Consider the following 24,995-nt stretch of genomic DNA (forward strand, 5'->3'; position numbering starts at 1 on the left):
TATAGGACGGTAATAGCCTCTACCAGAAGGAGAGTGAACCATGTGATTGATCGCGAAACCCTCAGAAGTCATAAGTGAGGCAACTGGGCGAAATGCATACCTAGTGAACCAATGCGGTAGTAGGTCGGATACAGTACATAAAGATGGATGTTCTTCCGCTGTTTCTTACATAACATTGCTGCCCATAGATGGTGATCTTGATTGGATGAACATGTCTGATGGGGAAACTTCGGCTGTTCAATTGGAGATGCTATATCTACCTAAGCTTAGGCCCACGCCATTGATGCGCTCCCCCAACGCAAGAGCTTACAAAGGCCAAGGTATCATCAAATCGACGTCAACTCGACCAGCTCTTGGATTGCGACCGAAGCAAAGAAAGACAACTTCCACGCGAAACTTCGAAAACACCCGAAAATGACTTGGTTCTCAAAGTCAACGACGACCTTCGGGTTCCTGCTTTTGGCCCACGCGTAAGCCTACATCCATTCCCCCACCACTACCAACATGCTCGTTGGTTTCTTTCCGCAGCCACGTACTGACACCCACTCTCTCCCAGCTGCTACTCCGCCTACGAGCACTCGGCGCTGCAATCCCACCGAGCGGCGTCCCTCTCGTCCCTGAGCGCCACCACACAGCAAGCAGCGGCCTCGTCCTCGCTGCCCCTCGACATCAGCCTCGAGACCATCGTCGCGACCCTCGTCATCACGCTGGGCCTCGTGCTGAACACGGCGAAGCTGCGGCCGATCCAGTGGCGCGTGTGGGCGGGCCAGATCGAGCGCGCGGGCGAGGAGGGCGCCCGGAACAGCAGCGGCGAGGTCGACAGGGACTACGTGGGCAACCCGTTCAAGCTGCTCGAGAGCCGGCCGGGCTTCGTGGATATCCGCAAACAGCGCAAGGAGTTCGCGGAATGGGTGAAGCGGCAATGAGGAGGCTTTGCGTCTACGAAGGGAAATGGCGAAAACGGGTGGCAAGGTTCTGGCGCAGTACTCTACATCAATCGTCAAAACAGTCCTAACGCAGGCTCTTCTGCCAAGAATGCATGAGCGGAGTTCACTCAATTGGGCGAATGCCATTTTGCATGTGGTGTAAGCGCTGCCTGCACTGATTTTCGCGGCCAGTGAAAGTCTGGAAGCGGATCCAAGATACAAGACGGGATTTGTGCGATGCCTACCTACGTATATTGACCCTATCCCATGCATATAACCTCAAGGACTACCTCCCATATCATTTCCCCGCAGCTAGGTACTCGTTGCTTTGGAAACCGACTTGATTGAGTCCCTGGGCTTACTCGACTTGGTTGGAGGTATGTTACCCAGGCAGGTGCGTCCTCGAAGATATATGGGGCAGGGGCACGTTGAGGTTCGCTGCTTCCTCCAATACCGCAGATCCAACAGGCATACTTCAATATGGAAATCAGTAAATGACCAATGTTGCTTGGAATGAATAGACAGGCACGAACAACCGCGTAAAATTCCAAGTCGCTTCGATTTAAACAAGTACACATACTCTTGTCAACTTGCCATCCCATTTTACAGTGGTAGATCTCGGAACCATCCCCCTTTGTCTGTGTAGCAGGTTACCTTTATCACGAATACATACCTACTTACCTACCCAGGCACTCTGCAGACCATACTCGTGCTCGGGACCTTCTCTACCCTGGTTTGTGAAAATAGCCTGCTCGGATTTGGACAAAGTCGCTCTCGAATACTATCAGCCTCGAGGCTTCGATAACGACAATATGCAACAAAGGCGTGCAACCCCATATCAGGTGGCGCACTCCCAGTCTCCTCCGGGGGCATTACCAGCACGCCCCCTCTGCCTGGAATGGCACGCGGGTCGAGATCCTCCAGTTCGACTCCGCAGGGGATCGACCGTCGACTCACCAGCTTATCGAGCCTGTTGGTTCCAGGCGCAAGATCCCGCCCGAGCCCTGCAGCCATATCTCGCGCATCTGTCTACTCTCCTCAACTACCACCGCATCCTGAAAGGCCACGCTTATCATTTCGGCCATCGTCACTTCGCGCATCCTCCTCATATCATAGTGTATCGTCTGAGGGTAGCAATGATGGGCATGATCAAGGTGATGATCAGTTCGGTGCTGATGATGCCGACGCACTGAACGAGGTTATCCTGGCTCTAGATATGAAGAAGAATGGAGATCTCGGTTGCGCATATTACATTGCTTCCGAAGAGGCACTTTTTCTGATGGAAGATGTCTCAACGGCTGGTCCGGAAATTGTTGAGACTTTGCTTCTTCATGCGAAGCCAACGACGATTATGGTACCACCCCGTGTGTCTCAGGAGGCACATGACAAACTCCGACGTGGAGCCCACAGTGAGGGTGGGAGCGTCCAAGGTACGTAGTATGCCGCAGCGCGCAAGCAAGTACTAACATTCAGTAGATGGTGTGCAAGGAGCGTACATCTTGCGTACCCTCAAGTCGGCAGATTTTCAGTATGATGCTGGGGTGGACAAGCTTCTCGGTGTCCAGAGTCAGGTAGCTGCTTTTCACGACGTGCGTCGTGACATAATGGAGGATGAACGGCTTGATCAAGAAGTTCTCGATCACCAGCACGGGCATTCACAAGAGTCGCGTATGAGACTAGGCACAATTATCAATCTTGAAAGCCGCCTCGCAGTAAGTACTGCTCTGAGCCAGTTGAAATGTGTAACTAATTCATGCAACTAGATTGGCTGCGCTGGGGCTGTGCTTGGCGATCTTCACCGCAGAAGAACGACTCAGTATCTACCGAATGACCCAGACGCGCTGGTTGCATTTTCGGTGAAATCTGTTGCAATGTTCACACTATTTGACTCGATGTTTGTAAATGCAGATACAATGATGTCTCTGCAGATCGTTCAATCAGAGTTTCACCCCAACAGTCAAATGCGTGGGCCAGATAAATCTAGTTCAGGGGCAAAGGAGAACCTGTCGGTATATGGGCTATTTCACTATCTAGCTTGTACGCCTCAGGGGAGGCACAAACTGCGCCAAGCTTTCATGCGACCAAGCATCGACATTGAATTTATTCGAACCCGTCAACGGACGATCGCTTTCTTCTTACGCCCCGGGAACTCTGAAACGGTCATGCAGCTTGGCAGAGATCTCCGAAAAGTCAAGAATATGCGTGCAACCATCGCGTATCTAGAAAAAGGTGTGGATAGCCCTGGCCGCACTGCCTCCGTACGAAACGGCGTGTGGGCATCTCTCCAGCGTTTTGCCCTGTATGCCCTAAGAATACGTGATGCTCTTTCACAGATGATGGCCGCTGAAACTATCCCCGTTATCATGCGTGTTCTAGAGAGAGTTCGTCCAGGGCCCTTGGTTGATGTCGGCGAGTCCATCAGCAGAACCATCGATTTCGAACAGTCTAGCGAGAGGGAGAGAACTGCGGTAAAGAGAGGTGTCGATGCCAATCTCGACGAGATGAAGCGACAATACGACGGCATGGAGCATCTCCTCACTGAGGTTAGTGAAAAGATGCGAAGCGACATCCCTGAATGGGCTCAGCATTACGTACGCAACTGCGTTTTTCTCCCTCAACTTGGATTTCTCACGGTCGTCTCGTTGGATGAGCAGACTGGAAAGCCTAACTTCGAGGGAGAAGGTCTTCACGACTTATGGGAGCAGATGTTTGTCACTGATGGGGAGGTATATTGTAAGAACCACAGAATGAAAGAAATGGACGAACACTGTGGCGATACCTACTGCATGATCATTGGTAAGAACATCAAACTGCCCAGTCTATGACTCAATGCTAAACGCCGTTTAGACCGGGAGATTGAGATATTACATGAGCTTTCAGTCCTTGTTCTAAATCACCAAGAAGCCATCCGTGAAGCATCGGACGTCATAGGCGAACTCGACAGTCTCTTGGCAATGGCTGTTGGGTCAGGCAAATACGGATGGGTTGCCCCAAAAGTTGTGCTCGAGAATGTTCTGCAAATCCAAGGTGGTCGACACCCATTACAGGAGCTCGTGGTTCCTTCCTTCATCTCAAATGATTGTAGATTGGCCGGTGGCAGTGGGGATGACCACGACAGCGACCCCTCTGACGAAGGCGCAGCTGCATCTGCATCTGGAGACTTGCCAAGTACCGTGATATTGACAGGACCTAACCATTCCGGGAAGAGCATTTATCTCAAGCAGATAGCATTGATAGTCTACCTGGCACACCTCGGGTGCTTCGTACCTGCTGATCGAGCACGCATCGGGATCACAGATCGAATTCTAACACGCATTGCGACTCGGGAGAGTGTAACAAGGCAGGAAAGTGCCTTCGCCATAGACTTACGTCAAGCGGCGTTTGCAATGAACTTCGCGACGAGACGAAGCCTTATTCTCATCGATGAGTTTGGAAAAGGCACCAATAGCCAGGATGGCGCTGGTTTGCTCACCGCGTTATTAAGCCATTTCACGGGGCTAGGATCCGAAAGACCCAAGGTGCTTGCCGCTACTCATTTTCATGAAATATTCGAGAATGGCTTTTTTACAGAAAGTACTGAGCTAGCGTTTGCTCATATGGACGTCCACATCGATTTCGACGCAACGGCATCTGAGGACCAGGTGACGTACCTGTTCAAGTTGATTCCAGGACGAAGCGTGTCTAGTTTTGGCAGCAGATGCGCAGCGATGAACGGTGTTGACGAGGCTGTTGTAGAGAGAGCAGAGTTCATCATACTACTTCTTGCTCGCAACGAAGACCTAGAAGCCGCATGTTCCAAGCTGTCTGATGCGGAAACTTCCAAGCTAGAAGAAGCAGAAGGAGTAGCTCGCACTTTCCTAGAGCAAGAAATAGAAGCAGTACAAGCAGGAGGGCGGATGCAGAAGACTGGCGGTAAGTATCGAGCCATGCTTGAGCAGATACTCGGTGCTGGGGCTTCGAGTTCTACCAGTACGTGATGCTAGGTTGATGAACGACATGTGGGATAGTTCGTTCAATTTGAAGGACGTGTTTCGCTGTCGTGCATGGCTCTATGGATGGACTTGTTTGCTTTCTGGTTCTGGCCGGTCATGCTGACCGGGAGACTGAGAGTTATGCACTATGGTCTTGGCTTTTGGGGTTGTTTCAAAGCGACATTGCACGACTATATTCAAGAGTCCGTTCCAAGGACGTTTCAGGGCCAATGCACCCACTAACTGGCAACCTGACTAGCCTGAGCTGATCTCATTGGTTTGCTATTTTTGCTCATGTTCCTGACAGGTAGTTGGTGGAACCGTTTGCGGCCTGCCATGTTCCAATAGAGGTGGCAGCAGGAATAGAAACAAGAATACATCGGCCGAACATTCCACACGATTGGCAGGTGATTCTTCTGAGTCAGTTACCCTTTCCTGTGGTCTGAGCTTAGGGCTGGCAGAATAATCGAGTCGTGCGAGCACCTGTTCTGACAGAGATTGTATGTCCTCATAGAACCTCATCTTGACGGGTTCTGCAGCGCTTTGGTCTGCATTCAACATAGTCTCCTCAAGATGCAATGGATCGTCTTGCGGAGCACCTCACATGCCAACTTTGCTCGGTCTGGCTCGATCGCCAAGAGGGAACGTGAGGTAGATTACGTGGACACCTCCCAGTCCGATGCTGTTGGCGTTGTCCGATGATGATGAGAGACAATGGCATATTTCCCTTCACGATGGTATATATACAGCACACTGTGGCCTGCTAGTTAAAGATTGAATATTGCTCAGTATGGCATATCATGTAATTCTAGTACCATCATTGTCTTGCCTCATAGAAGGACTTGGCTTATACCATTGCAAAACGGCGAGTTAGAATAGGAGAAATAAGTGTGATGAAGACGGCACTCAGGCCCACACACGTCAACATGCAGTTCGCTACTTTGTTTCTTTTGGCCACGACGTTCACCACTGCTTACACCCAGGTGCGTTGCATCTTGCATCCTTCAACACAAATACGAGTGATGCTGATAAAGATCGCCGCAGCAATTTCCCACCCCAGCCTTAATCCGCGAGCGCAGCCTACCTTGTGCAAAGAACGACTCGACAATTAGTCACGACTCGACGACTGGTACCAACTCCACAACCCGTGGCAACTCCACAACCCGTGGAGACTCGACAATTCTTGGTACCTCGATGACTGGCCGAAACTCGACAACCAGTGGCAAATCAAGAGGTGAGAACTGACAGTCATCTCATCCCTGTATATGAAAACACACGCATACACACACACACACACACACACAAGAAAGGGGTTCTCCTGCGGCGGCAGTGGCTGACCAAATTTTCGTTTCCTCTTGAAACAACAGGAAACTCGACCACGAAAAGCGATACCATCCGTGGCGGAGGAGCCGGCTCGGAATTAGGTTCCGTAGATGGCAACTGTTCATGCGCCGGCTCCAGCTCCAGCTCCGGCTTTGGCAACAGCACTGGTAACAGTGTTAAGAGCGGTAACGGCGGCAAGGACGGCAAAGATGGCAACAGCACTGGTGGTGGTACTATGCCCCCTGTTCAAGCAGCTGGAAATGTGATCAAGGCTGCCGATGCCGGTGGGCTGGTCACGATCGCTGGGCTCGGTGTCGCGTTTGCTGTGTTCACGTAGAAGGCGCACCCATATTTCTATTGTGAAATGTGAATGTGTCACGGGACCGGCTAGGTCCGAGGAGAAAGGGGGTGGATGGATACTGCAGAAGGGGGGCAGTTTGGTTCGATGTTACGAAATGCCACATAGGAGCTGCTCAGAGTCAAGAAGAAAAAGGGGGGATTCGCACCGCCAACAACCATGAGGGTTGCCACCTAGAGTGAAAGATGATGGCTGATACGGGTCATATAGGTGTATAAAGACGAAGCAGAGTGGGTTACTCGAATGATATTTATATTATGAGTATAACTGTCTTCAATGATTATTGAGATTGAGACTTCCTTCTCTTCCTGGACTGTTGGTTGACCTGCGGATTACCTATGAGAAATAGCAAAAGCCTGTATCGGGTATCATGTTACTTATGCGAAACCAAACATTATACAACTCCTGATTGCGTGCGTAATCCTGGCCATACGTAAAGCGATGCAGGAAGCATCGCCCTTGATGACAAGGTCCGTTTCTTGTTTCATCCAATTCTACTAGCTCCAGGCGAAAACGAGCAGCATAGCCGTCGCCGAAGAAAACAGCGCGCTGGTGAACAATGGCGCTTGACGCCTCGACCGGCTGCCGGCGCCCTTCTCCACGGGGGCTGCGAACGGGTCGGTGGGCAATTCTGGCGGCTTGGTGTCTCCCTTGCTGCCGTCAACGATGGGGCTGTTGGACGGCGTGACGCGCGTCGACGTGGTCAGTGAGGTCTCCGGCGTCTGTTCAGGTGGTATCGAGGTGGCGGCGGTGGTGGTGGCAGCAGCAGTGGTGGTTGATGAAGACGATGTGGTGGTAGTTGATGCCAAGGGCGGCGGTTGGGGTACCGCCGACGGCTCGTCCTTGGCTGTGGTGGTGGTGCCTCTCCTCCTCCTCCCCTTTGCGTAGTAGTAGTAGCAGTAGTAGGCCGAGTTGACGCGGCAGTAGTAGCAGTAGCCTTAGCTGTGGTAGAAGCACCACTAGTAGTACTCGAAGAAGAGACGGGCCCCTTGAGCGCGGCGTTGCCGTTGCGGATCGCCGAGTTGGGGATCGGCATGCCGAGCAAGAGGCAGCTGGTGCGCAGCGGGATGAGCAGCGTGCCGAGCGACAGGGCGCTCTCGCACTCGTCGCGGATGCAGATGGCGACGGCGGGCAGGAACGCGTCGTTCTCGCGCACCGCTTCGCAGAGGCACCGGGTGTCGGTGGCGCGGCACGTGGACGACTTCTGCACGCAGTTGGCGGCGCAGAAGGGCAGCGACAGGAGGCCGGCGGCCGAGGCCTGCGGCTGGGCCGACCAGATCGAGACGAAGGCGAGGGCGAGGGGGAGCCAGCGTTGGCGTGGTATTACCATTGTTTTTTTGTTTTGGGAGGGAAGGGGATTACTATTAGAGACAGACAATAATATGTGTAAGTAAGTAAAGGGTTAGAACTTCAAGTTCTCATGAATAGATCGTCGGTAGGGTTTCCAGCCAGCTAGATGGTAATTATGATGGTGCAAGCTTCGCGGGTAAAGACATGGTAGAAACTACAAAATTCGACAACTGACAAGAAGCAAATTGAGGGTAAGACATAAACGAGCCAAGGCAATTCACCCACAGCACTGTTCGGTAGGCATCATGACCGAACCGAACTTGTTTTGAGTGGGGGGACGTTTGATCGTCACTGTCACTGTCCGGAGGGGTAAAGAACCGCGCAGGATAGGCCCAGGCCATTGATGAAACACTGCAACACCAAGGAAGGAGGGCACGAACCAACCAACCATTGTAGGTTGCCCGTCCATCGCCAAGCAACCAACTCCTTTGACAAGCAAGGAAAATGCGTCTCAGTGTGTGTTCATCCGAGTCATCGTGTTCGTCCCTTCGCCGTTCATTCGACCCCGGACAATCCCATCAATTATCAACCCGGCAGCTTGCCACCACTTGCCCTTCGGACTTACCCGGTGCTGATGGGGGCCAGAGGAAGAAAGCCCTGGTAATACATGCAAAACTCCGGCCGCTTCTCGTCATCTTCTGACTCGGGCACCTTGGTCCCCTCGCCTCGAAGCCGCATCTCCTGTAAAAGGCGATGGCGGCCAGGTTGGTCTTGTAGACCTCGACGCCGAGCTGGCACGGCTGCTTGTTGCGCCGGGCCTCTTGTCGCGCGCACTCGACGGCCGTGGCCATGAGCGTAAGGCCGAGTCCCTTGCCGCGCGCCTCGGGTCGGGTGTAGACGCCCATACTTTGGTAGAGCAATGATGCATCGTTATTGTCGTCATCATGCCGGTCGTCTTCTCCTTCTCCTCCTTCTTGTTTCTCCTCTCCACTTTCTTTGCGACCGTTGCTGGTGGTGGTGGTACCATCATCGGAAGGTGCCGTTTGAGACAGGAGGGCCTGCGTAGGGTTTGACACCGTCTGCCCCGCGTGGGGCATGGGCCCGACTAGCGACACGGCCGAGAGGATGCGTCTGCGTCGGTCATGCCGGCACACGGCGACAAACGTCTTGATGCGTGGGTTGCTGAGCCGCTGGAGCCAGGTCTCGTCGGGGAATGCGGCTTCCCTCGCGTAGCTTGACCCGAAGGCTTCAATTGCAGCAATCACAGTTAGTTAGAACGAAGAGGTTCACTTCACACATATGTAGTGCATGTGTTTTGGTGTTACGCTTTTTTTCTTCTTTTTCTTCTTTCATCTTACCTTCGGGATCTTGCTTCAACGCTGCAAGGCGGAAGGGCTTATACTCTGCCAAATAGAATGCCCGGCCGATGTCGTTGTCTGGGATCAGTTCGATGGCCCATTCATCCACAGTGTTGCTGGTGGAGTCGGCCATGAGATCCTATATAAAGTTGCTCCCTAGGTAAACTAGTCAAAGCACTGAATAAAGCTTGGTATGCGGCTAATGTGGAGACAGTATTGTAGTCGTTCACGATTTATATTCTTTTAGATCTACACGGGGGCTATACTAACGTTAACGTGGATAGAGAATCTCGGAGTTTATATATGCAGAGCATGCATGAGTCACATTGTCTGTGCTGAAGAGTCACCCGAGGTCGGGTTCAGCCCCCCAATTCAGGCCTGTAAGCAGAACTGAAGGCGGCAGGATCGGTCCATTGCAGAAGCGCTGGGGCGTTGGAGGCTGGACGAGTTGTCAGATGCCAGAAATAGCAGTGCGCCATATTCGCTAGTTGACGCGGATGGCCAACTGCATATAGCCATCTACATAATACCGAAGACTAGCCTTCTTTGGGACTGATCCCCAGCCGCCGCGGACAGCTGCCTGCGACCAGCTGAACACCAATATGTCTTTTATTTATGTGACAGCCTTGCCGCATCTCTCGCCGCATTTTGCAAATTGGAATTATTGTTTGTTCTCGATTTCACGTTTTTGATCAAGTCAAAAGAACCAGGCAAAGGGGGTAAAGCCTGTTCGCGACGATGGAAACTGCATCATCTAGCTCGTCGTCCAGACGCAGCGTTGAGTTCTGCGACTTGGATGACCAGGCCAAGTTCGACCATACTGAGAGATATGCAACATCTGAACGCTGCAAAAACTTCATGGTAGAGTTTGGACCCGACCATGCGCGCATTGCCTACGATCTTAAAGACTCGGACATCGAGGAATGCCTCGGTGCGGACCGCGATGAGGAGTTCCCCATTCGTTGGATGTAAGTGCGCTCTCTCTGTTTGCCTAAGAGGGGGTCAAAAGCTGGACACGCAACCCAACCACGGTGCTTGGCATCTTTCACATAGTCCAAGAACCTCTAACATGTTGCAATCAGCAATATTTGGACGGCGAACGATACACGCAATAGGGCCCTGACTATGCGCCTGGGGGAACACTATGGCATGTCAAGGCGATTGACGAGTCTCATGACCCGGCCCCGCAAGGAGCCTACCATGCCCCAGCCGAAGGGGAAAGATCCGGGGAACATAGCCCCACGAAAAGCCAATGATGTTGAGCAAGGACTCAGCGGGCCGGAGAAGGCCATTCGGCTAGGAAGACTGTCTCTGGCCGGCAGATTGGCGAAGGAACCATCCTCTGCCTCCGCGACATTTGGTCACGAGGACCAGGATTTCTTCATGATGATGAAGAATACGGTGAACTACTCTGATATCGACTTGAACCCGAAAGGTAAACATCGCAAAGCCCCCTGGTCGAGGACGTCAAGCTGACATGACTTGAAGCACTCTGCGTTGGTGCACATTGGCTACATAACCGGCCCAAGCTGGAAGAGCCGTTGGCCGACGGGCACCCAGACAAGCATAGCATCATACCCCCTCGACATTACCGTTGGCTGGCCGTGTGCTATGACAGTAGGGAGACTACTTCTCTTTTTCTTTAATGGAATACCGCAATAAGTACTAATATTGTGACAGGCACGGTGATATCGATACATGACCAACCCAACTGTGAAGCGCCCGAGGGCGAGAAGGCTCGGCGAGCAGCCGAGATCAAGAGCATGAGATCCAACACATCCACAGTATTAATTCAGCTATCCCAGCTTGGATTCCAGAGGTTTGAGGACCAGCCGCTTTCTCAGGCTGCAGTCCGCCAGTCGCTACAGGCCATGTCACACCACCCAGGCATGGCTGCCGAAGGAACTAGCAACTTGTTCTACTACCTGTTCGAGGACTATGTAGCGGCAGTGCCCCTGCGGATCTGTGCCAGAAAGTTGGGGGATATTGTGAGTTGCCCAAGTCAAGTGTTACACGTATCATCATGGAGGCTACTTTTGCTAACTTATTCCAGACGCCGAAAATCTTGCGTAGTGCGGTAAGCTAGATGAGGATTATGATGCACCATGAATACCTATGGCAAGATACTGATAGCACCAGACTCGGAAAAGCAAAACCAAGGCCACCGATATAATCCCCGAGCTCCATTACCTCAGTAAGGACCTTCGCGAATTGAAGCATTTGTTTGAGGGATATCGGTACCTCATTAGCAAGATTATGCGGACGAGTGACAAGAATGAGTCCAGTCAGCAGCTTCCAGACCCACATCTCAGCCGAATGAGCACGACGATGTCCGAGACCGAATGCCAACGGAAGTTGGATTCGAAGAGCAGAAAGGTGTTCCTGGCCGAGTCTGCCATGAACCGGTTCGACCGTCTGGCGGACCGCCTGCGGTGGCTCATGCTCAACACCATTGAAGGTTATATCGAGGAGATCAACGCGTTGTCGAATACTGTAAGTTGGGAACACAGACATACAGACTTTGAGGAGGTTCCAACAATGAATGGCTGACCGGTGTGTGAATTACTAGTACTTCAACCTCACCCAGCAGAAGGACTCGTCGGCGACGGCGCGCCTGACGCGGAGCGCGACGCTGCTGGCCAAGCTCAGCGTCTTCTTCCTGCCCATCAGCTTCATCACGAGCTACTTCTCGATCGAGATCGACGACCTGTCCAAGTGGTGGAACGGCAACACGTACTGGTACACGTTCGCCGTCGTCGCGTCCATCTCGTTCCTGAGCCTCTTCTTCTTCAGCCGGCTGCTCATGTTCTTCAGCGACATCCTGGACGAGTGGGCCGAGGCCATCTCCTCTTGGCCGGGCTTCTTGCTGAGGAGAGTGCTCGGGAAGAAAGGCGACGGGGGAGACGGGGATGATGACTGAAAATGAGATTGGAGGGAGTTAGTGGGAAAATTGGAGATCATGACAGAGTGATCGTGTTTGGGTTAGGATCAGGCTGGGATATCGCTGGCTACTTTATTGATATTGGGTAATATTACGATAGAGTGGCATACGTTCGGGAAATTTACCAGGTAAACGGTCTATAAGTGAGCATTTAAGAATAGGTGTAATGGTTTATCATTGATTCATCTGCTTGTGCATGTGTGCGTGTGCCTGTGTAGTTAACCCAGGCGAGCATCCAATGTCATAGACAACAGCAAAACGGCCGCAGTATCCTTCTCACCCAACTCTTCGGCTTTTGGACGACCCGGGAGGTGGCGGCCCGCTGCCGCTTGGTCTGCGGCGCATGATCATCATGACAGTAGTGCCGAAAAGGATCTGGCGGTCCGCTGCCGCTCCGACAGCTCCTACACACTCCGCCGCGGACGATGGTGCTGAACGGCCTCTCCGAGGCCCTCCCGCACGCGCCGTAGCGCTTCTTGTGCTTCAGCACATCGAAGCACTTATGCTCGAGGAACCGCGGTTTGCGCGTCGGGCTGTCGCGACACTCGGAGCAGACTGTTACCTGTTCTTCTGAGTAGCATATCTGTCGATCTTTTCGTAGAAAAAAAAGGGGGGCTTCGGATCTCTCTCCTATCGACGAAAACACTGAGGGCACAATGTCTGATTAGTTCTTTCCTCTGGGGGGTAGGTAATACTCAAGATAACGGGTTGGCAATGAGCGTACTACTGCATAGAGCAGGGGTCACGCTCTATCAATATACTGCAACCATAGCAATTTCATTGTTGCCAGCTCTTTGCAGCTCTCGAGTTTAAGGCTTCATGCTAAAAAGTAAGGTGGTCCAATGGGACAAAGATAGGTGGCCGGGCTTTGTCGCTCTTTTTCTCAACGCCATCGCTTCATGCTCCTAAGGAGGTAGAAATCCTGAGCGGCTTTCATTACTCAATTATAGTGTGAATGTCTCCTAGGTTCTGCGTCGAGAAGAACCGACGCCTGGCAGATACTAGAGAAATAAGATACCTCGACGGGTTAATATTGTAGAACATGGCTGCCAATCTTCTCAGGCAGGGAGGATAACGACAATAGGTAGCGATAATGTAAAGAAATTTCGAAATATAAGTCTTGATGCGGCCGGAAAACACAAGATCCTAGTATCAAGATGCGTTCGGAGGCATTTCCTGATCACCAATTGAGAAGTCAAGAAACTCGCTTAATATCGCGCTTACACTAAGTCTAGACGCTGCTGCTATACGCTACTAAAACATGCTTATATCTCTCCACCGTACTGGGTCGCTACAAAAAATTTAAGCAACGACCTGCGAGTCATGCCGCCTGAGCATTTCCTAATCCGGCTCGCCGGAGATCTATGCTGATCCCTAGAGGCGAAGATCTCCGACTAGGAAGCTTACATACATGACACAACCCTGTTCCGTGGGTCCGGATAGGTTCACTCGTAAATTGAAGCCATTCAAGCGATACACTGGGTGTAGGCGACGAATGAAAAGAGAAATTGTTCCTGCTTACGATGTGTCAGACGCGGCCGTAGTAAGCCGCTTCGATGACCAGAATCGAGTTTGGCCCCCACGGATACAGAGCCGCTCCGTCCGTATCACCCAGATGCGAGGAATATAAAAGCTTGGCATGATGTCGATATCGAAACTTTTATGAACATCAAAAGCAAACGAATCCTCCAAGATCAATATCCAAGGACCAGAAACTTGCTCGAAGGCTGCCGAAATGCTCATCAACTTCACGCGCTTCGCTCACCTGAGTCTGACTCTCGGGTTGACGGCCATGGCAGCAACGATCCCAACAGCTCAGGGTGCTTCCCTGCCTCTGCCGTACAGAGAAGTCTACCAGTTCAGCAACGCGCCGACCTATGTCGAGAACATTGCCGTCCGCCAGAACGGCGACCTGCTCGTCACGATCCTCTCGCCCGCGCCGCAGCTGTACCTCATCCAGCGCCCCTATTCCGACGAGCCGTCCGTGTCGCTCGTGCACAGCTTTGACGGAGTCGGAATCCAGGGCCTGGCCGGCATCGCCGAGACGAAGCCGGACGCCTTCCTGGTGGTGGGCTCCAACCTGCAGGGCACGTCGAACGCCTCCGCCGTGTTCGAAGTCGACTTCAACAACGCTCACCCTACTCTTTCCACCCGCCTCATCACCAACATCACCGAAGCCCTCGTGCTGAACGGCGCCGCCGCCCTGCCCGGCTGCGGCCGCGAGTTCGTACTGGTCGCCGACTCCTTTCTGGCGCAGGTCTTCCGCGTCGACATCCGCACCGGCCACTACGATGTCGCGATCCAGGTGCCCGAGATGAAGGGGGGCCCCGACATCAGCTCCAAGACCGGCATCAACGGCGTCAAGATCCACGACGGGTACCTCTACTTCAGCAACAGCTTCACGCGCGGCATCTACCGGCTCAAAATCACCAAGGACGGCTCGGCGGCGGACGGGGCGGCCGTGGAGACGGTGGCGACTGTCGCGGGCGCGCCGTTTCTGGACGACTTTGCGATTGGCGCCGACGGGACCATCTGGGTGGCCAGCAACAGGGGAAGCACCGTCTACGCGATCGGCGCGGATGGGAAGGCTGTACCCGTGCTGGGGTCTGCGAACTCGACGGTGGCGAAAATGGACACAGCGGCTGCGTTCGGTCGGACGGAACGGGATAGGCATATGCTGTATGTTACTATAAGTTTGCCAGGCAAGTTGGTTGCCGTCGATACGTCGAGATATCAACAATAAATGGGCCACTAAATGAGACAGATATTACAATACAAACCACTTTGGGGTAGCTTCCAGGCAATCGACATGAAGAACTCGCTGAAATGTTTTCAATATTGTTCAAAACTCCCAGAGTAGGATGCGTGTACTTACAACACTTAGAATGGACTTGTAATAAAGACAAACGATGTGATGTATGAAACAGATGAAGCGAGTGAAGCAAGTTGACCTACCCATCACAAGAGAGGAAAGGCAAGCCTGCCCACGCCTTAAACAACATGGTCAGTGTTTATTTACTTACAAGTTTATAATTTAGGGCAAAATATAAAAAGATCGGAAAAGAGAGAAAAGGGAAAAAAAAGTGTTGCACACAGCAGGATTTGATCTGATGCACCCGCCGAGATTTGCACTCGGGTCACTCCTTTCCCAGGAAAATATGGGGGAGGAGTACGTTAACTACTACGCCACGGGTGCTTGACGCGCTTGCTGCTCTGGTATTGAAATCAGAGTGTATTATTATGATTTATATCGCTCCGTTTGGTATGCAGCTTCCCTCACCGTACGTACTTACCCTTCCATCTGTGGCTCTTTCCAGGCAAGGTGACGGGTTGGGAGTCACTGCCCCCACCTGTTCACTGGGAATTTGCTAGACATAGAACATAAACCACATGTTCTTCTATCAATAGGTAGATCTTTTACCATTAAGCCTTGCTAGTGATTTACTGCTGTCATGTTGGAACACCCCCAAGGTATGTTGTCCTCCTACACGTTCCCCATCCCAGGAGGCTATAAGTCTCGCTACCTACTTGCTTTACTAATCACCGGAAGATGATTACAGGATGCACTGGAACATTAAGATACCCATGACGTTGAACGAACAGGAGAAGCATTTATGTATTCATGTGTCTAGGTAGGAGGGGGTATATCATCAATATAAATCAAACAACAAACACAGGCTTCATCCCTCTAGATCCCGTAACATCATAGACATTCCCAACCGCCGGTCGTTGCATGTTGCAAACGCCCACGCGAGAAGGGTACATACAGCAAAGAAAAGAGACCACCCAACCCAGGTAAGAAGACGTTATATTTCATCCCTTCATGCCAGTTATTGCTCACACTTGCTTCCTACAACAGTGAAAATGCCCATCATAATAACATAACCATAACGCTGTTGAATCAAATAACACCACAACCTTCATATCTAACCAACAACATGGGACAGCCCACGTAACCAGGTTATCTCACAACCTACGGGTTCATTTATCCAGTAATCTTGCGCCACCAACTACCGCGAGGCGTGGCGTCTGCAAACTCAGGCTGTGGTGGCAGCGGTGGGGCAGCACCGGCGCTGCCGTCGGAGACAACACGTGGTCGTTCACGATCGCCATTGTCTCGGCGTTCACGGCGGGCTCTTCGCGCGGCACGACGCGCTTCATCGTCATTCATGGGAGGTGGCGCATCCGCAGAGGGACCATCGTCAGGTGGAGGCCCAGCATCGGAATGTTCCTTCACCCAGGAATCGGTTCCCGAGTGCGGCCAGGCTGGCCGTTTGCTTCTATGCCGTTCGTCATCCGTGTGATGTCTGGACTTGGACCCAAAGATGTAGTCTTTTTGCGGGGAGGATCGGTGACGTTCGGACCTTTCTGCGGCGGCGGCAGCCTCGGCACGGGCAGCACGTCTTGCTTCGCGTCTCCTTCTGCGTTCCTCTTCTTCGTCTGGTACTTCGGCGGCGTGGCGTGATCGCTTAGGCTCATCTCGCGTAGATCGTCGACGGTGTGCATCTCCATCGTCTCCCGCTGACTTTTTCTGGCGTTTGCGCTCAGCTCGGGCAGCTTCCCGCGCCTCGTGTTCCTCGGCAGCACGACGCTCCTCTTCTGCCTGCCGCGCAGCACGTCGTTCGGCGCGCCTCGCCTCGCGCTCCTCGTGCCGGCGCGCTTCGTCATCATCTTGCCGTTTACGCCGGTCACGCTTAGATGAATCTTTGGTCCGACGGGATTCCTCGGCAGCCTTCTCTTCAGCTCGTTTGGCGCGTCGTGCTGCCCGGCGAGCATCGTGCTCAGCGTCCGTCATGGCGGCGTCTGCGTCATCCCGCGACGACCGCTTCGTCCTCTTTCCGGCTCTGGCCTCATCTTCAGGGTGGGCTGTATGCATTGTGTGCCGCCGACGAGGTTCTGGCCTCTCATCAGGACGGGGGTCCGATTTTGCAGCCGATTTGAGACCGCCGAAGAGACTAGAGAACCCTTTCTTGGCGTTTGAGACACTACGCTTCATTGGGGGAGGTTCGACAGGACCACTAGCATCGACCATGACAACGTCCTCTTCGGGTTTCGTACGCGTTCTCCTTCGCGCCGACTTGTCTAGACCGGGAGTTGCTTCGAAAGGATCAGCCATGACGACGTCATCGTCACCTTCGTGGCGGCGGTATCTGCTCTTTCGATTCTTTTCTACACCCAAGATTTTGGCGGCTTTGGATGACATTTGTGCGACTTCCTCCGAAGGTGGCGAACCGAGACCACCAGACATATCGTATGAGTGCCGACGCGAGCTTGACTTTCCACCAAGGCGCTTATCGCGCGTCGACATGGACCGCGATAACGGCGGAGTGTTTTGAAACATACTACCTCGAGGTTTAAAAGATGATGCAACTTTGGGAGGTTGTTCAGCCCTGTCGGATGTTGACCCTTTCGATGACTTTTCTTCCCTGTCCTTGCGATCAGACCGTGACCGCTTTTCTTCGCTTCTAGACTTTGAAGGCCTCTTTTCTTCCTTGGTACCCCACATGCCCCATGATGAGGCCCCCTCCCGGTTGATCTTGACACGGTCCTTCCTCGGGGAACTTCCATCGGGAGGTGGATCCATGGGAGCATCAGGCACCGCTGGAGGAGCCATAGGTACCTCTGGCGGTGGTGGTACGTACTCATCCTCCTTGGCTCTTTTGCTCTTCTTGCTGGACTTGGACTTCTTTGGGGCCATGTCTACAATCTCAACAATCTCGTCCTCGTTGTCATCCATAGGGAACGCTCCAGGTGGAGGTGGGTCTTTTCTGCTTTTCCTGGGTGGAGTAGCGTCGTCTTCCATGGCCGCTTTCTCCCTTCTGGATGATTTGGACTTCTTCTTCTCCTCCTTGGGCGGCACTGGCGCTGGCGGAGGTGGGGGTGGTGGGGGAGGCGCGGGTAAGGCATCCATGAAGTCTTCCTCGACTTCCTCGTCTTCTGGATCATCGACAGGTTCAAACGCTTTGAGCTTGTCAGCAATCTTGGATTTCTTTTTCGAGTATGACACTGCAGGCTGTTCTTCGGCAGCATCTTCTGAAATCTTGGGTGGCTCAGGCTCAGGCGATGCTGGGGATGCGTTAGCCTTGGAATTCTGCTGTGCGCTAACCTGAGACAACGTACCTTTTTTCTTGCTTGCTGCACCCCAGAATGAGAATGGATCGGGCTTTTCCCTAGTTGTTGTGATAGCTGGGAGTGTTGGAGACAAGAGCTCCTCGACTTCCGCAGGGTCCAGTTCGATACCGTCGAAGTCCATATCATCAAGGTCACCTGGATCTGGATATTCATCCTCGTCATTCTCCTTCTCTTTTTCTTCCTGCTCCTTCTCTTCCCTCTCTCTCTCTTCCCTCTCTTTCTCTTCCCTCTCTTTCTCTTCCTTCTCCCTTTTTTCCTTGGACTTCTTCTCCTTCTCCTTGTCCTTGGAGGACTTGTCTTTGCTGGACTTGGACTTCTTGTCTTCGGACTTGGATGAGCTCTTCTTCGATTTCTTTTTGGCAGCTTCTTCAGCCTCGATACGTTCGCGTTCAGCCTGCTCCTCGGCTTCTCGGGCAGCCTCTTCCTCGGCCTCTCGAGCGGCCTCCTCGGCCTCTCGAGCAGCTTGCTCTTCGGCTTCAATGCGTTCGCGTTCGGCTTGCTGCTCGGCCTCCTTGTCGGCTTGCTCTGCGGCGCGGCGGCTCGCATTTTCGGTCAAGCGATCAAACTTCTCCTGGTCCTTCTTGGGAAGCTTGCGCCTTGCCTGCTTGGCGGTTAGTGCAGCCAACTCCCTCTCCTCCTGCTCAATCTCGGCAGCTTCAGCTTCAGCTTTGGCGGCCTCTTCGGCTTCGCGGGCGGCCTGTTCTTCTGCCTCGCGGGCGGCTTCTTCCTCGGCCTCCCGAGCAGCCTGTTCTTCGGCCTCTCGAGCTTCCTCGGCGGCGCGCTCTTCGGCCTCCAAGGCTTCTTGAGCTGCGCGTTCTTCGGCTTCCTTCGCTTCCTGCTTTGCGCGTTCCTTCTCCGCCTTCTTCTTCTCTTTCTCAAGCTTCTCGAGCTCCTTTTTGCTGAGCTTGGGCTCCTTCTCCTTGGATTTCTTATCCTCTTTGTCCTTGGATTTAGAGGATTTCTTCGAAGATGGAACCTCCTCTCCCCAAACATTAGTTTCGAGCTCGTTTGCCGGCTCGTCCATGTCTAGAGATGGAGGAGTTGGGGCTGGAGGTGGAGGCTCAGCAAGTTCGTCTTTCTTGGACTTCTTCTTCTTTTTCGAGGAGGTCCCCCATCCCCCAATCGTCGTCGTCAGCCTTGTCCTCCTCTACTGAGTCCGGCTTGACTGCATCGAAGTGAGAACCATCGACCTCGACTGGTGCGTTCTTGCTGGATTTGCTCTTCTTTGAGGTGGTGAGGCCCCATATATCATCTGTCTTGGGCTCCTCAATCGAGTCAGGTTTGAGACTGCCGTCGGCGTTCTTCTTCTTCTTCTTGTCAGTCTTTGTGCTGGCAAAGCTGTCCCAGAACCCATCACCCTGATCGCCGCCGTCTTCATCAGCTTCCGGGACTGCAGGAGGTGGATCTGGCGCAGGTTCCGGCGCCTTCGCCAGTTCTACTAGTGCACTGCTAGTCTTGGTCGTCTTCTTAGGAGCGAGCGCCGGAGCGACCACAGGAGCAACCACCTTCTTGGTCGCGCCCCAGAAGCTCCAAATGCTGCTTTCTTCCTTGACAGGCGCTGGCTTTGGTTCCGGTTCTGGCTCAGGCTCAGGCTCAGGCTCGGGCTCGGGCTCAGGCTCAGGCTCCGGTTCAGGTTCAGGCTCAGGTTTAGGTTCCGGCGGGGGAGGTTCCTCGGCACCTTTCTTCTTCTTCTTCTTGTCCTTTTTGCTGCTGGGCCCAAGACCGGTCCAAAAATCGTCCTCAGTCTTTTTCTCCGGCTCTGGTGGGGGATCTGGTTCCTTTGGAGGCTCCTCTACGAGGCCCTTCTTCTTCTTCTTATCTTTCTTGCTCAAACTCATACCCCATATATCGTCGTCGTTCTGGACCGGAACCGGAACCGGTTCTGGCTCTGGGCTCGGGTTCTGGCTCGGGTTCCTTAGGCGGCTCTTCCACAACGGCGCCCTTCTTCTTTTTCTTGTCTTTCTTGGAGGGAACACCCCCCAGTTCGTCCAGTCATCGTCTTCCTTCTCCTCTTTCGGGGGTTCTGGTTCTGGCTCGGGTTCGGGTTCGGGTTCGGGATCCTTTGGCGGCTCCTCCACGACGGCGCCCTTCTTCTTTTTCTTGTCTTTCTTCGATGTGGTCAAGGAGGTCCAGATATCTTCCACAACAGGCTTCTCCTCCTTGGGAGGTTCCGGTTCCGGCTCGGGCTTGGGCTCAAGCTTCTTCTCTTCGACTAAACCCTTCTTCTTTTTCTTGTCTTTCTTAGAAAGAAGACCGAACGACCAGATATCATCCTCCTTTTTCTCGGGTTCAGGCTCTGGCTCGGGTTCCGGTTCCTGTTCGGGCTCTGGAGTGGGCTCTCTTGGGGGCTCCTCGACGGCACTTTTCTTCTTTTTCTTGTCTTTCTTGCCAGTGCCAATGAAAGAAGGAAACATGTCATCAGCTGCGTGCTTTGGTTCCGGTTCAGGTTCCGGTACAGGCTCTGGCGCAACCTCCTCAACAGCCCCTTTCTTCTTTTTCTTATCTTTCTTCGTCACAGTAGCCCCCCAAAAGTCATCCACAGGTGGCTCTTCTTTGACTGGCTCCGGAGGCGGTGGTGGTTCCTCCGACTGTTTCTTCTTGTCCTTTTTGCTTGAGCTCATGCCCCATCCCCCAGATGTCGTCATTGGCTGGTTCAGTCTCGGCAGGCGGTTCTGGCGCTGGCGGAGGCGGAGGTGGTTCTGGCGCCTTGACTTCTTCAACCACAGCCTTGCCCTTCTTGCCCTTCTTCTTGCTAACGGGGGCAGCCCAGAAATCTTCCACGGGAGCTGGCTCTGGCTCTTTCGGTTTCGGTTCAGGTTCATCGATGTCGCCATATATGAACGATGCTGTTGTCGCTTTCTTAGGCTTAGGTCGATTGATGCTCCATGGATCCTCCTCCTTTTTTCTCTTCTTTAGGTGGGGGCTCGGCAGCTTTCGTCCCAGACCCAAACCAGGTAGACCCCCCTGTATCACCAGAACCAGTGACCCAGCTGGAACCCCATGATGCGAATACACCGGACTTGGCTTCTTTCTTGCCTTCCCCGGGGTCGTTCAAGTTGACCTCATCGAAAGCTTCTGGGGCAGGTTCGGGCTCGGTACCTTTCTTCCCCTTCTTCTTCTTCGCGCCAGCCGCTTCGAATGCGCCCCAGGGATCCTCTGGTTCGTCCTTCTTGTCCTCATCCTTGTCTTTGTCGTCATCGCCGCCCCCGCTTCCACCTCCACCGGCATCACCGCCACCGCCGGCCCCTGTATCGCCACCACCTCCATTCTGATCTCCCCCGTTGCCGTCGTCGCCATTAGGGCCGTCGCCATCTTTGCCGAGCTCCGCGCCCCAATTGAAAGTAGTCGGCGCGGCTTTCTTCTTCTTCTTGGCAAATTGGGAAAAGCCTTCTTCGGACGAAAAATCGACTTGAACATCCATGGAGGGATCTCGAAATATCAAGTCTTCCCGACTGCGACGGCGGGTTGTCTCTGGGTTGGAGGGTGCAGGTGCATCCTCTGGGGTCGGAGCTCGTTGGCAAGCACCTTGATCCGTCCGAGACGGGTCGTGCAGAGTGTCGTCGATGGGCCCCGGAGTGTCGCATTGCGCCGAAAGCCGAGATCGCTTAGGGCTGGCGTTCGGAACGATTAACGGCTTGGATATTACTTGCTGACGTAGTAGTGATGAGGGGTTGTTCTGCTCCCGAAGCGCTACATTAGTCTCAGGGCTTATACAATAGACTTCACCCAAAATTTCCCAATCGAGCACAAATCCGTCTTGTCTCTCCAAACTTGGGGCCAATAATAACTTTGGCACCGGCTGTCTGAGAGCTTGCCCAAACACAACTTGAGGGGCGGCGCCATGACTCGAGGAAGGCCTAGGTGGGTGACATACCGCGTTCTTCTGCGAGATCTGCCATGCTCTGGCAATGAGGTTCAATCGCACTTGTACATCCAGATCATCCCAAAGAGTCGAGGTCGTCGAAGGCAGGGTCGGTGGCGAGCCATATGCGCTTCTTGTCCAGCTTCCGCAGGTATTTGCAACCTCGGCAGTAGCCATTCTGACGGATGAAGCTCGACTGTTGGTGAAGGGGTGAGTGAATCATTGGCCGCGGCAAGTCTTGGACAGACGCCGAACTCGAGTCCGTGGAGTCGAACGTGAGTAAATCGGTATGCCGGTATGGTGACAGACCGACACGAAGAACGTGTAATGTCGAGTCTCCCACGTCTCTCCCAGGCAAGGCAGGTTCTGAATCTCGAGGGTTGGTTGTCTAACAAGTTAATTCTCAAAATGTGCAAAGGGACCTGCCTGGATTAGTACAGAATTGCCTGTCTCACAAACTCCTTTGCTTTTCTCCTTCCGGGTATCGTCTCTCCCTTCTTCCTCTCTCTCACTGGGTCGTCCCTATAATCCAATGAACCAGGCAAATGGCTAGCTGGAAGCGAGTCGGTTGGTTGCTGGGCCAGTACTACGCGCAGGTCGGGCGCAGATCAAATCATTTAAAAGGATTCGGCGATGTCGACTGAAGCAGAGTCGAACCACCTCTCATTGCTCAATCGTCTTCTCCTGTATGCAACGGGGCATAAACACCAGATTCATGGGGAGAAAGGGCACTCTATTGGTCTTATGTAGGAGTATGGGACTTGTCTGCAGGGTCATGCACAATGACCGTAGCCGTGTGAATGGTCAGAAGGTCAGGGAACGAAACAGACAGGCCCGGGAGAGGGTGTGCGTAGAGAGCAAATTGGGGTGGCGGAGGGGACGATCTCCGGCCTGATTGGCCGCGCCCTTGGTGGCAATCCAATCCACTCCCACCCACAAACACACTCCTCCCCCCTCCCTCAGTCACCGAAGTACCGGCCCCCCCTCCAAAGTGTACGTACTGTAGTGCATGCAACATGCAACTTGCAACTGCACTTACGCCTGATATATGGTGTCCGAACGTCGAGAACGGAGGGGCCTTTGCTCCCTTCTTCGCCCCAGCTCACGATCGAAATCGTTGACTGCCTCCCTCGAGCGTGGAAAGGAAGGCGAGTCTAGCGCGCAAATGGTACGGGAAGTAGCACCCTGGCTAATAAAAAAAATCGATCGACATCATAGCAACCGCCCCCAACCCAACCACCTCGGAAATTCTTATGAGACATTCATTGTCATTGAACCCCTCCTTTTGCCAAAAGGGATTCAATTCTCAGGACAGACTCGCTTTTTATTTTATTGGAATAATTTCTAATTTCGTTTCTTTCTTGTGAATGCTACCCCTTATCAACAGCTCCCTGCTCTTTGTTTACCCTTATTCGATGTACAGGTCTATAAGTGTAAACGGTAGATGTCTGAGAAGGATACGGCTGAGATGAACACAGGAGACAGTACCATGGGAATCTTCAGAAACACACAAACATTGCTGTGGTATGGGAACAATCGCTCCAGATATGTAGGTAGGTACAGTTGTTAAGGGGGGGTCGTCTTGTAAGTAAGTCGCGCGTGCATGCGAGGATGCATCAATGAATCCCCCCTCCAGGACCTGCCTTGCGCGTATCCTCGTTTAACACCAGACGCAGGAGGCGGCTCCTCCACTACCTGCTTACTGGCACAATTCCATTGAAATGCTGCCCGGCTGCAATGCACTGCACACCAAGTATGGCAAGTATACAGGTAGTAGCGATACATGACAGCTGGGCAGCGACGCGGCTTGCAAGCTTGTATCTGGCTCCAAGCTTCCAACCGATTTTCTGGATCGATACCCGTCCACGTTGATCGACACCCCATCCAACGGTGGAGATGATCGAGGCACCAAGAGCGTCTACCTGATCCATTGGCATATCATAAGCCTCAATTCCAAAGTTGTAACTGCAATAGCATGAGCATACAAACATACCCGAAGACAGACTTGCCTGCAGCGGACGGGTAAATTCCTCGCGCGGCATTCGGTAGCTAATGCGAGTGTCTATCGACACTCCTCGCGAGTCTTTGGTGGACGGCATTTTCCCAAAGTCCCGCCCCAGTTGCGCCCAGTGGTAGTCGGGAGGGGCAGATCTCTGATGCGCCTTCCCACCAGGTTGGCCGAAATAGGTATCGCCGCATCTACACCGCTTCAACGACTGCAGGACGAGGCTCGGAGCGACTCACGAACTTCAGCCCAAACTGTCGACACCAAAAAGTGGACGCTGATTTGTACAAAACCAAGCATCGACAACCAAAGGAAAATTTTCATGCGAAACAACAGCGCAGCCTTTCTGGCGACGCGTCGAGGCCATTCTATCCAGAATACTCGGCCCTCGTTTTTTTTTAACACTCCTACTTGCTCCTCCCGTCCTTCTGGTGTTTTGAATGGGGGCGGATCCTCATCCTCAGCTCAGCCTCCAACAGGTTGGGGTCCTCTTCTGCTGTCATACAGGATGGTTGACAATAATAACAACACCAACACCAACAATGCATCGTTCATTACAAGCCTGGAAGGCGGTCAGATGCAAGTGGCAACCTACTCTCGCTATTTGGTTCGACGTCGGCATATTCCATAATGTTATTAGTAGCCTGGCAGCCCCGAAAACAAGGCTGTTCTATCTGGCAAGAAAGTGCGCTATGGACATTTCTTCGCGCAGACCGCAAGTTGAAGTGGACGAATAGCCTCGTACTTGTAAAAGGCCCTTATTCCTCACGCATGATAGGATGCAAGTTGATATTGCGATGCCATTAGCATGACGTTTAACACGGTGTCG

General features: G+C 53.0%; 10 protein-coding genes across 10 annotated transcripts; 5 read left to right on the plus strand and 5 right to left on the minus strand.

Annotated features, from left to right (window-relative positions):
• Positions 1-414: 414 nt before the first annotated feature.
• Positions 415-926, plus strand: PG994_010285 (uncharacterized protein; the record flags this gene model as incomplete). Its single annotated transcript, XM_066861694.1, has 2 exons — positions 415-470; positions 557-926. The coding sequence occupies 2 exons, from the start codon at positions 415-417 to the stop codon at positions 924-926; spliced, it is 426 nt and encodes a 141-aa protein (XP_066710804.1).
• An 898-nt stretch (positions 927-1,824) lies between these two features.
• Positions 1,825-4,903, plus strand: PG994_010286 (dna mismatch repair protein msh5 protein; the record flags this gene model as incomplete). The annotated part of the gene is made up of 4 exons (XM_066861695.1): positions 1,825-2,356; positions 2,403-2,638; positions 2,690-3,722; positions 3,774-4,903. The coding sequence occupies 4 exons, from the start codon at positions 1,825-1,827 to the stop codon at positions 4,901-4,903; spliced, it is 2,931 nt and encodes a 976-aa protein (XP_066710805.1).
• A 920-nt stretch (positions 4,904-5,823) lies between these two features.
• PG994_010287 (uncharacterized protein) lies at positions 5,824-6,557 on the plus strand (the record flags this gene model as incomplete). Its single annotated transcript, XM_066861696.1, has 3 exons — positions 5,824-5,880; positions 5,942-6,131; positions 6,265-6,557. The coding sequence occupies 3 exons, from the start codon at positions 5,824-5,826 to the stop codon at positions 6,555-6,557; spliced, it is 540 nt and encodes a 179-aa protein (XP_066710806.1).
• A 518-nt stretch (positions 6,558-7,075) lies between these two features.
• Positions 7,076-7,908, minus strand: PG994_010288 (uncharacterized protein; the record flags this gene model as incomplete). The annotated part of the gene is made up of 2 exons (XM_066861697.1): positions 7,076-7,445; positions 7,496-7,908. The coding sequence occupies 2 exons, from the start codon at positions 7,906-7,908 to the stop codon at positions 7,076-7,078; spliced, it is 783 nt and encodes a 260-aa protein (XP_066710807.1).
• Positions 7,909-8,446: 538 nt separating this feature from the next.
• On the minus strand, positions 8,447-9,359 carry PG994_010289 (uncharacterized protein; the record flags this gene model as incomplete). Its single annotated transcript, XM_066861698.1, has 2 exons — positions 8,447-9,114; positions 9,227-9,359. 2 exons carry the CDS (start codon positions 9,357-9,359, stop codon positions 8,447-8,449), a joined length of 801 nt encoding a protein of 266 aa, XP_066710808.1.
• Positions 9,360-9,964: 605 nt separating this feature from the next.
• Positions 9,965-12,146, plus strand: PG994_010290 (uncharacterized protein; the record flags this gene model as incomplete). Its single annotated transcript, XM_066861699.1, has 6 exons — positions 9,965-10,194; positions 10,309-10,661; positions 10,715-10,843; positions 10,907-11,214; positions 11,360-11,719; positions 11,796-12,146. The coding sequence occupies 6 exons, from the start codon at positions 9,965-9,967 to the stop codon at positions 12,144-12,146; spliced, it is 1,731 nt and encodes a 576-aa protein (XP_066710809.1).
• A 1,756-nt stretch (positions 12,147-13,902) lies between these two features.
• PG994_010291 (uncharacterized protein) lies at positions 13,903-14,910 on the plus strand (the record flags this gene model as incomplete). Its single annotated transcript, XM_066861700.1, has 1 exon — positions 13,903-14,910. The coding sequence occupies one exon, from the start codon at positions 13,903-13,905 to the stop codon at positions 14,908-14,910; it is 1,008 nt and encodes a 335-aa protein (XP_066710810.1).
• A 1,242-nt stretch (positions 14,911-16,152) lies between these two features.
• Positions 16,153-19,323, minus strand: PG994_010292 (uncharacterized protein; the record flags this gene model as incomplete). Its single annotated transcript, XM_066861701.1, has 1 exon — positions 16,153-19,323. One exon carries the CDS (start codon positions 19,321-19,323, stop codon positions 16,153-16,155), a length of 3,171 nt encoding a protein of 1,056 aa, XP_066710811.1.
• A 37-nt stretch (positions 19,324-19,360) lies between these two features.
• PG994_010293 (uncharacterized protein) lies at positions 19,361-21,121 on the minus strand (the record flags this gene model as incomplete). Its single annotated transcript, XM_066861702.1, has 1 exon — positions 19,361-21,121. The coding sequence occupies one exon, from the start codon at positions 21,119-21,121 to the stop codon at positions 19,361-19,363; it is 1,761 nt and encodes a 586-aa protein (XP_066710812.1).
• A 44-nt stretch (positions 21,122-21,165) lies between these two features.
• Positions 21,166-22,338, minus strand: PG994_010294 (uncharacterized protein; the record flags this gene model as incomplete). Its single annotated transcript, XM_066861703.1, has 2 exons — positions 21,166-21,999; positions 22,174-22,338. The coding sequence occupies 2 exons, from the start codon at positions 22,336-22,338 to the stop codon at positions 21,166-21,168; spliced, it is 999 nt and encodes a 332-aa protein (XP_066710813.1).
• Positions 22,339-24,995: the final 2,657 nt, after the last annotated feature.

The sequence above is a fragment of the Apiospora phragmitis genome (assembly GCF_038363925.1).
Source record: "Apiospora phragmitis strain CBS 135458 chromosome Unknown utg000010l:1.0-9815664.0:1.0-9183399.0, whole genome shotgun sequence".
Lineage (NCBI taxonomy): Eukaryota > Fungi > Ascomycota > Sordariomycetes > Amphisphaeriales > Apiosporaceae > Apiospora > Apiospora phragmitis.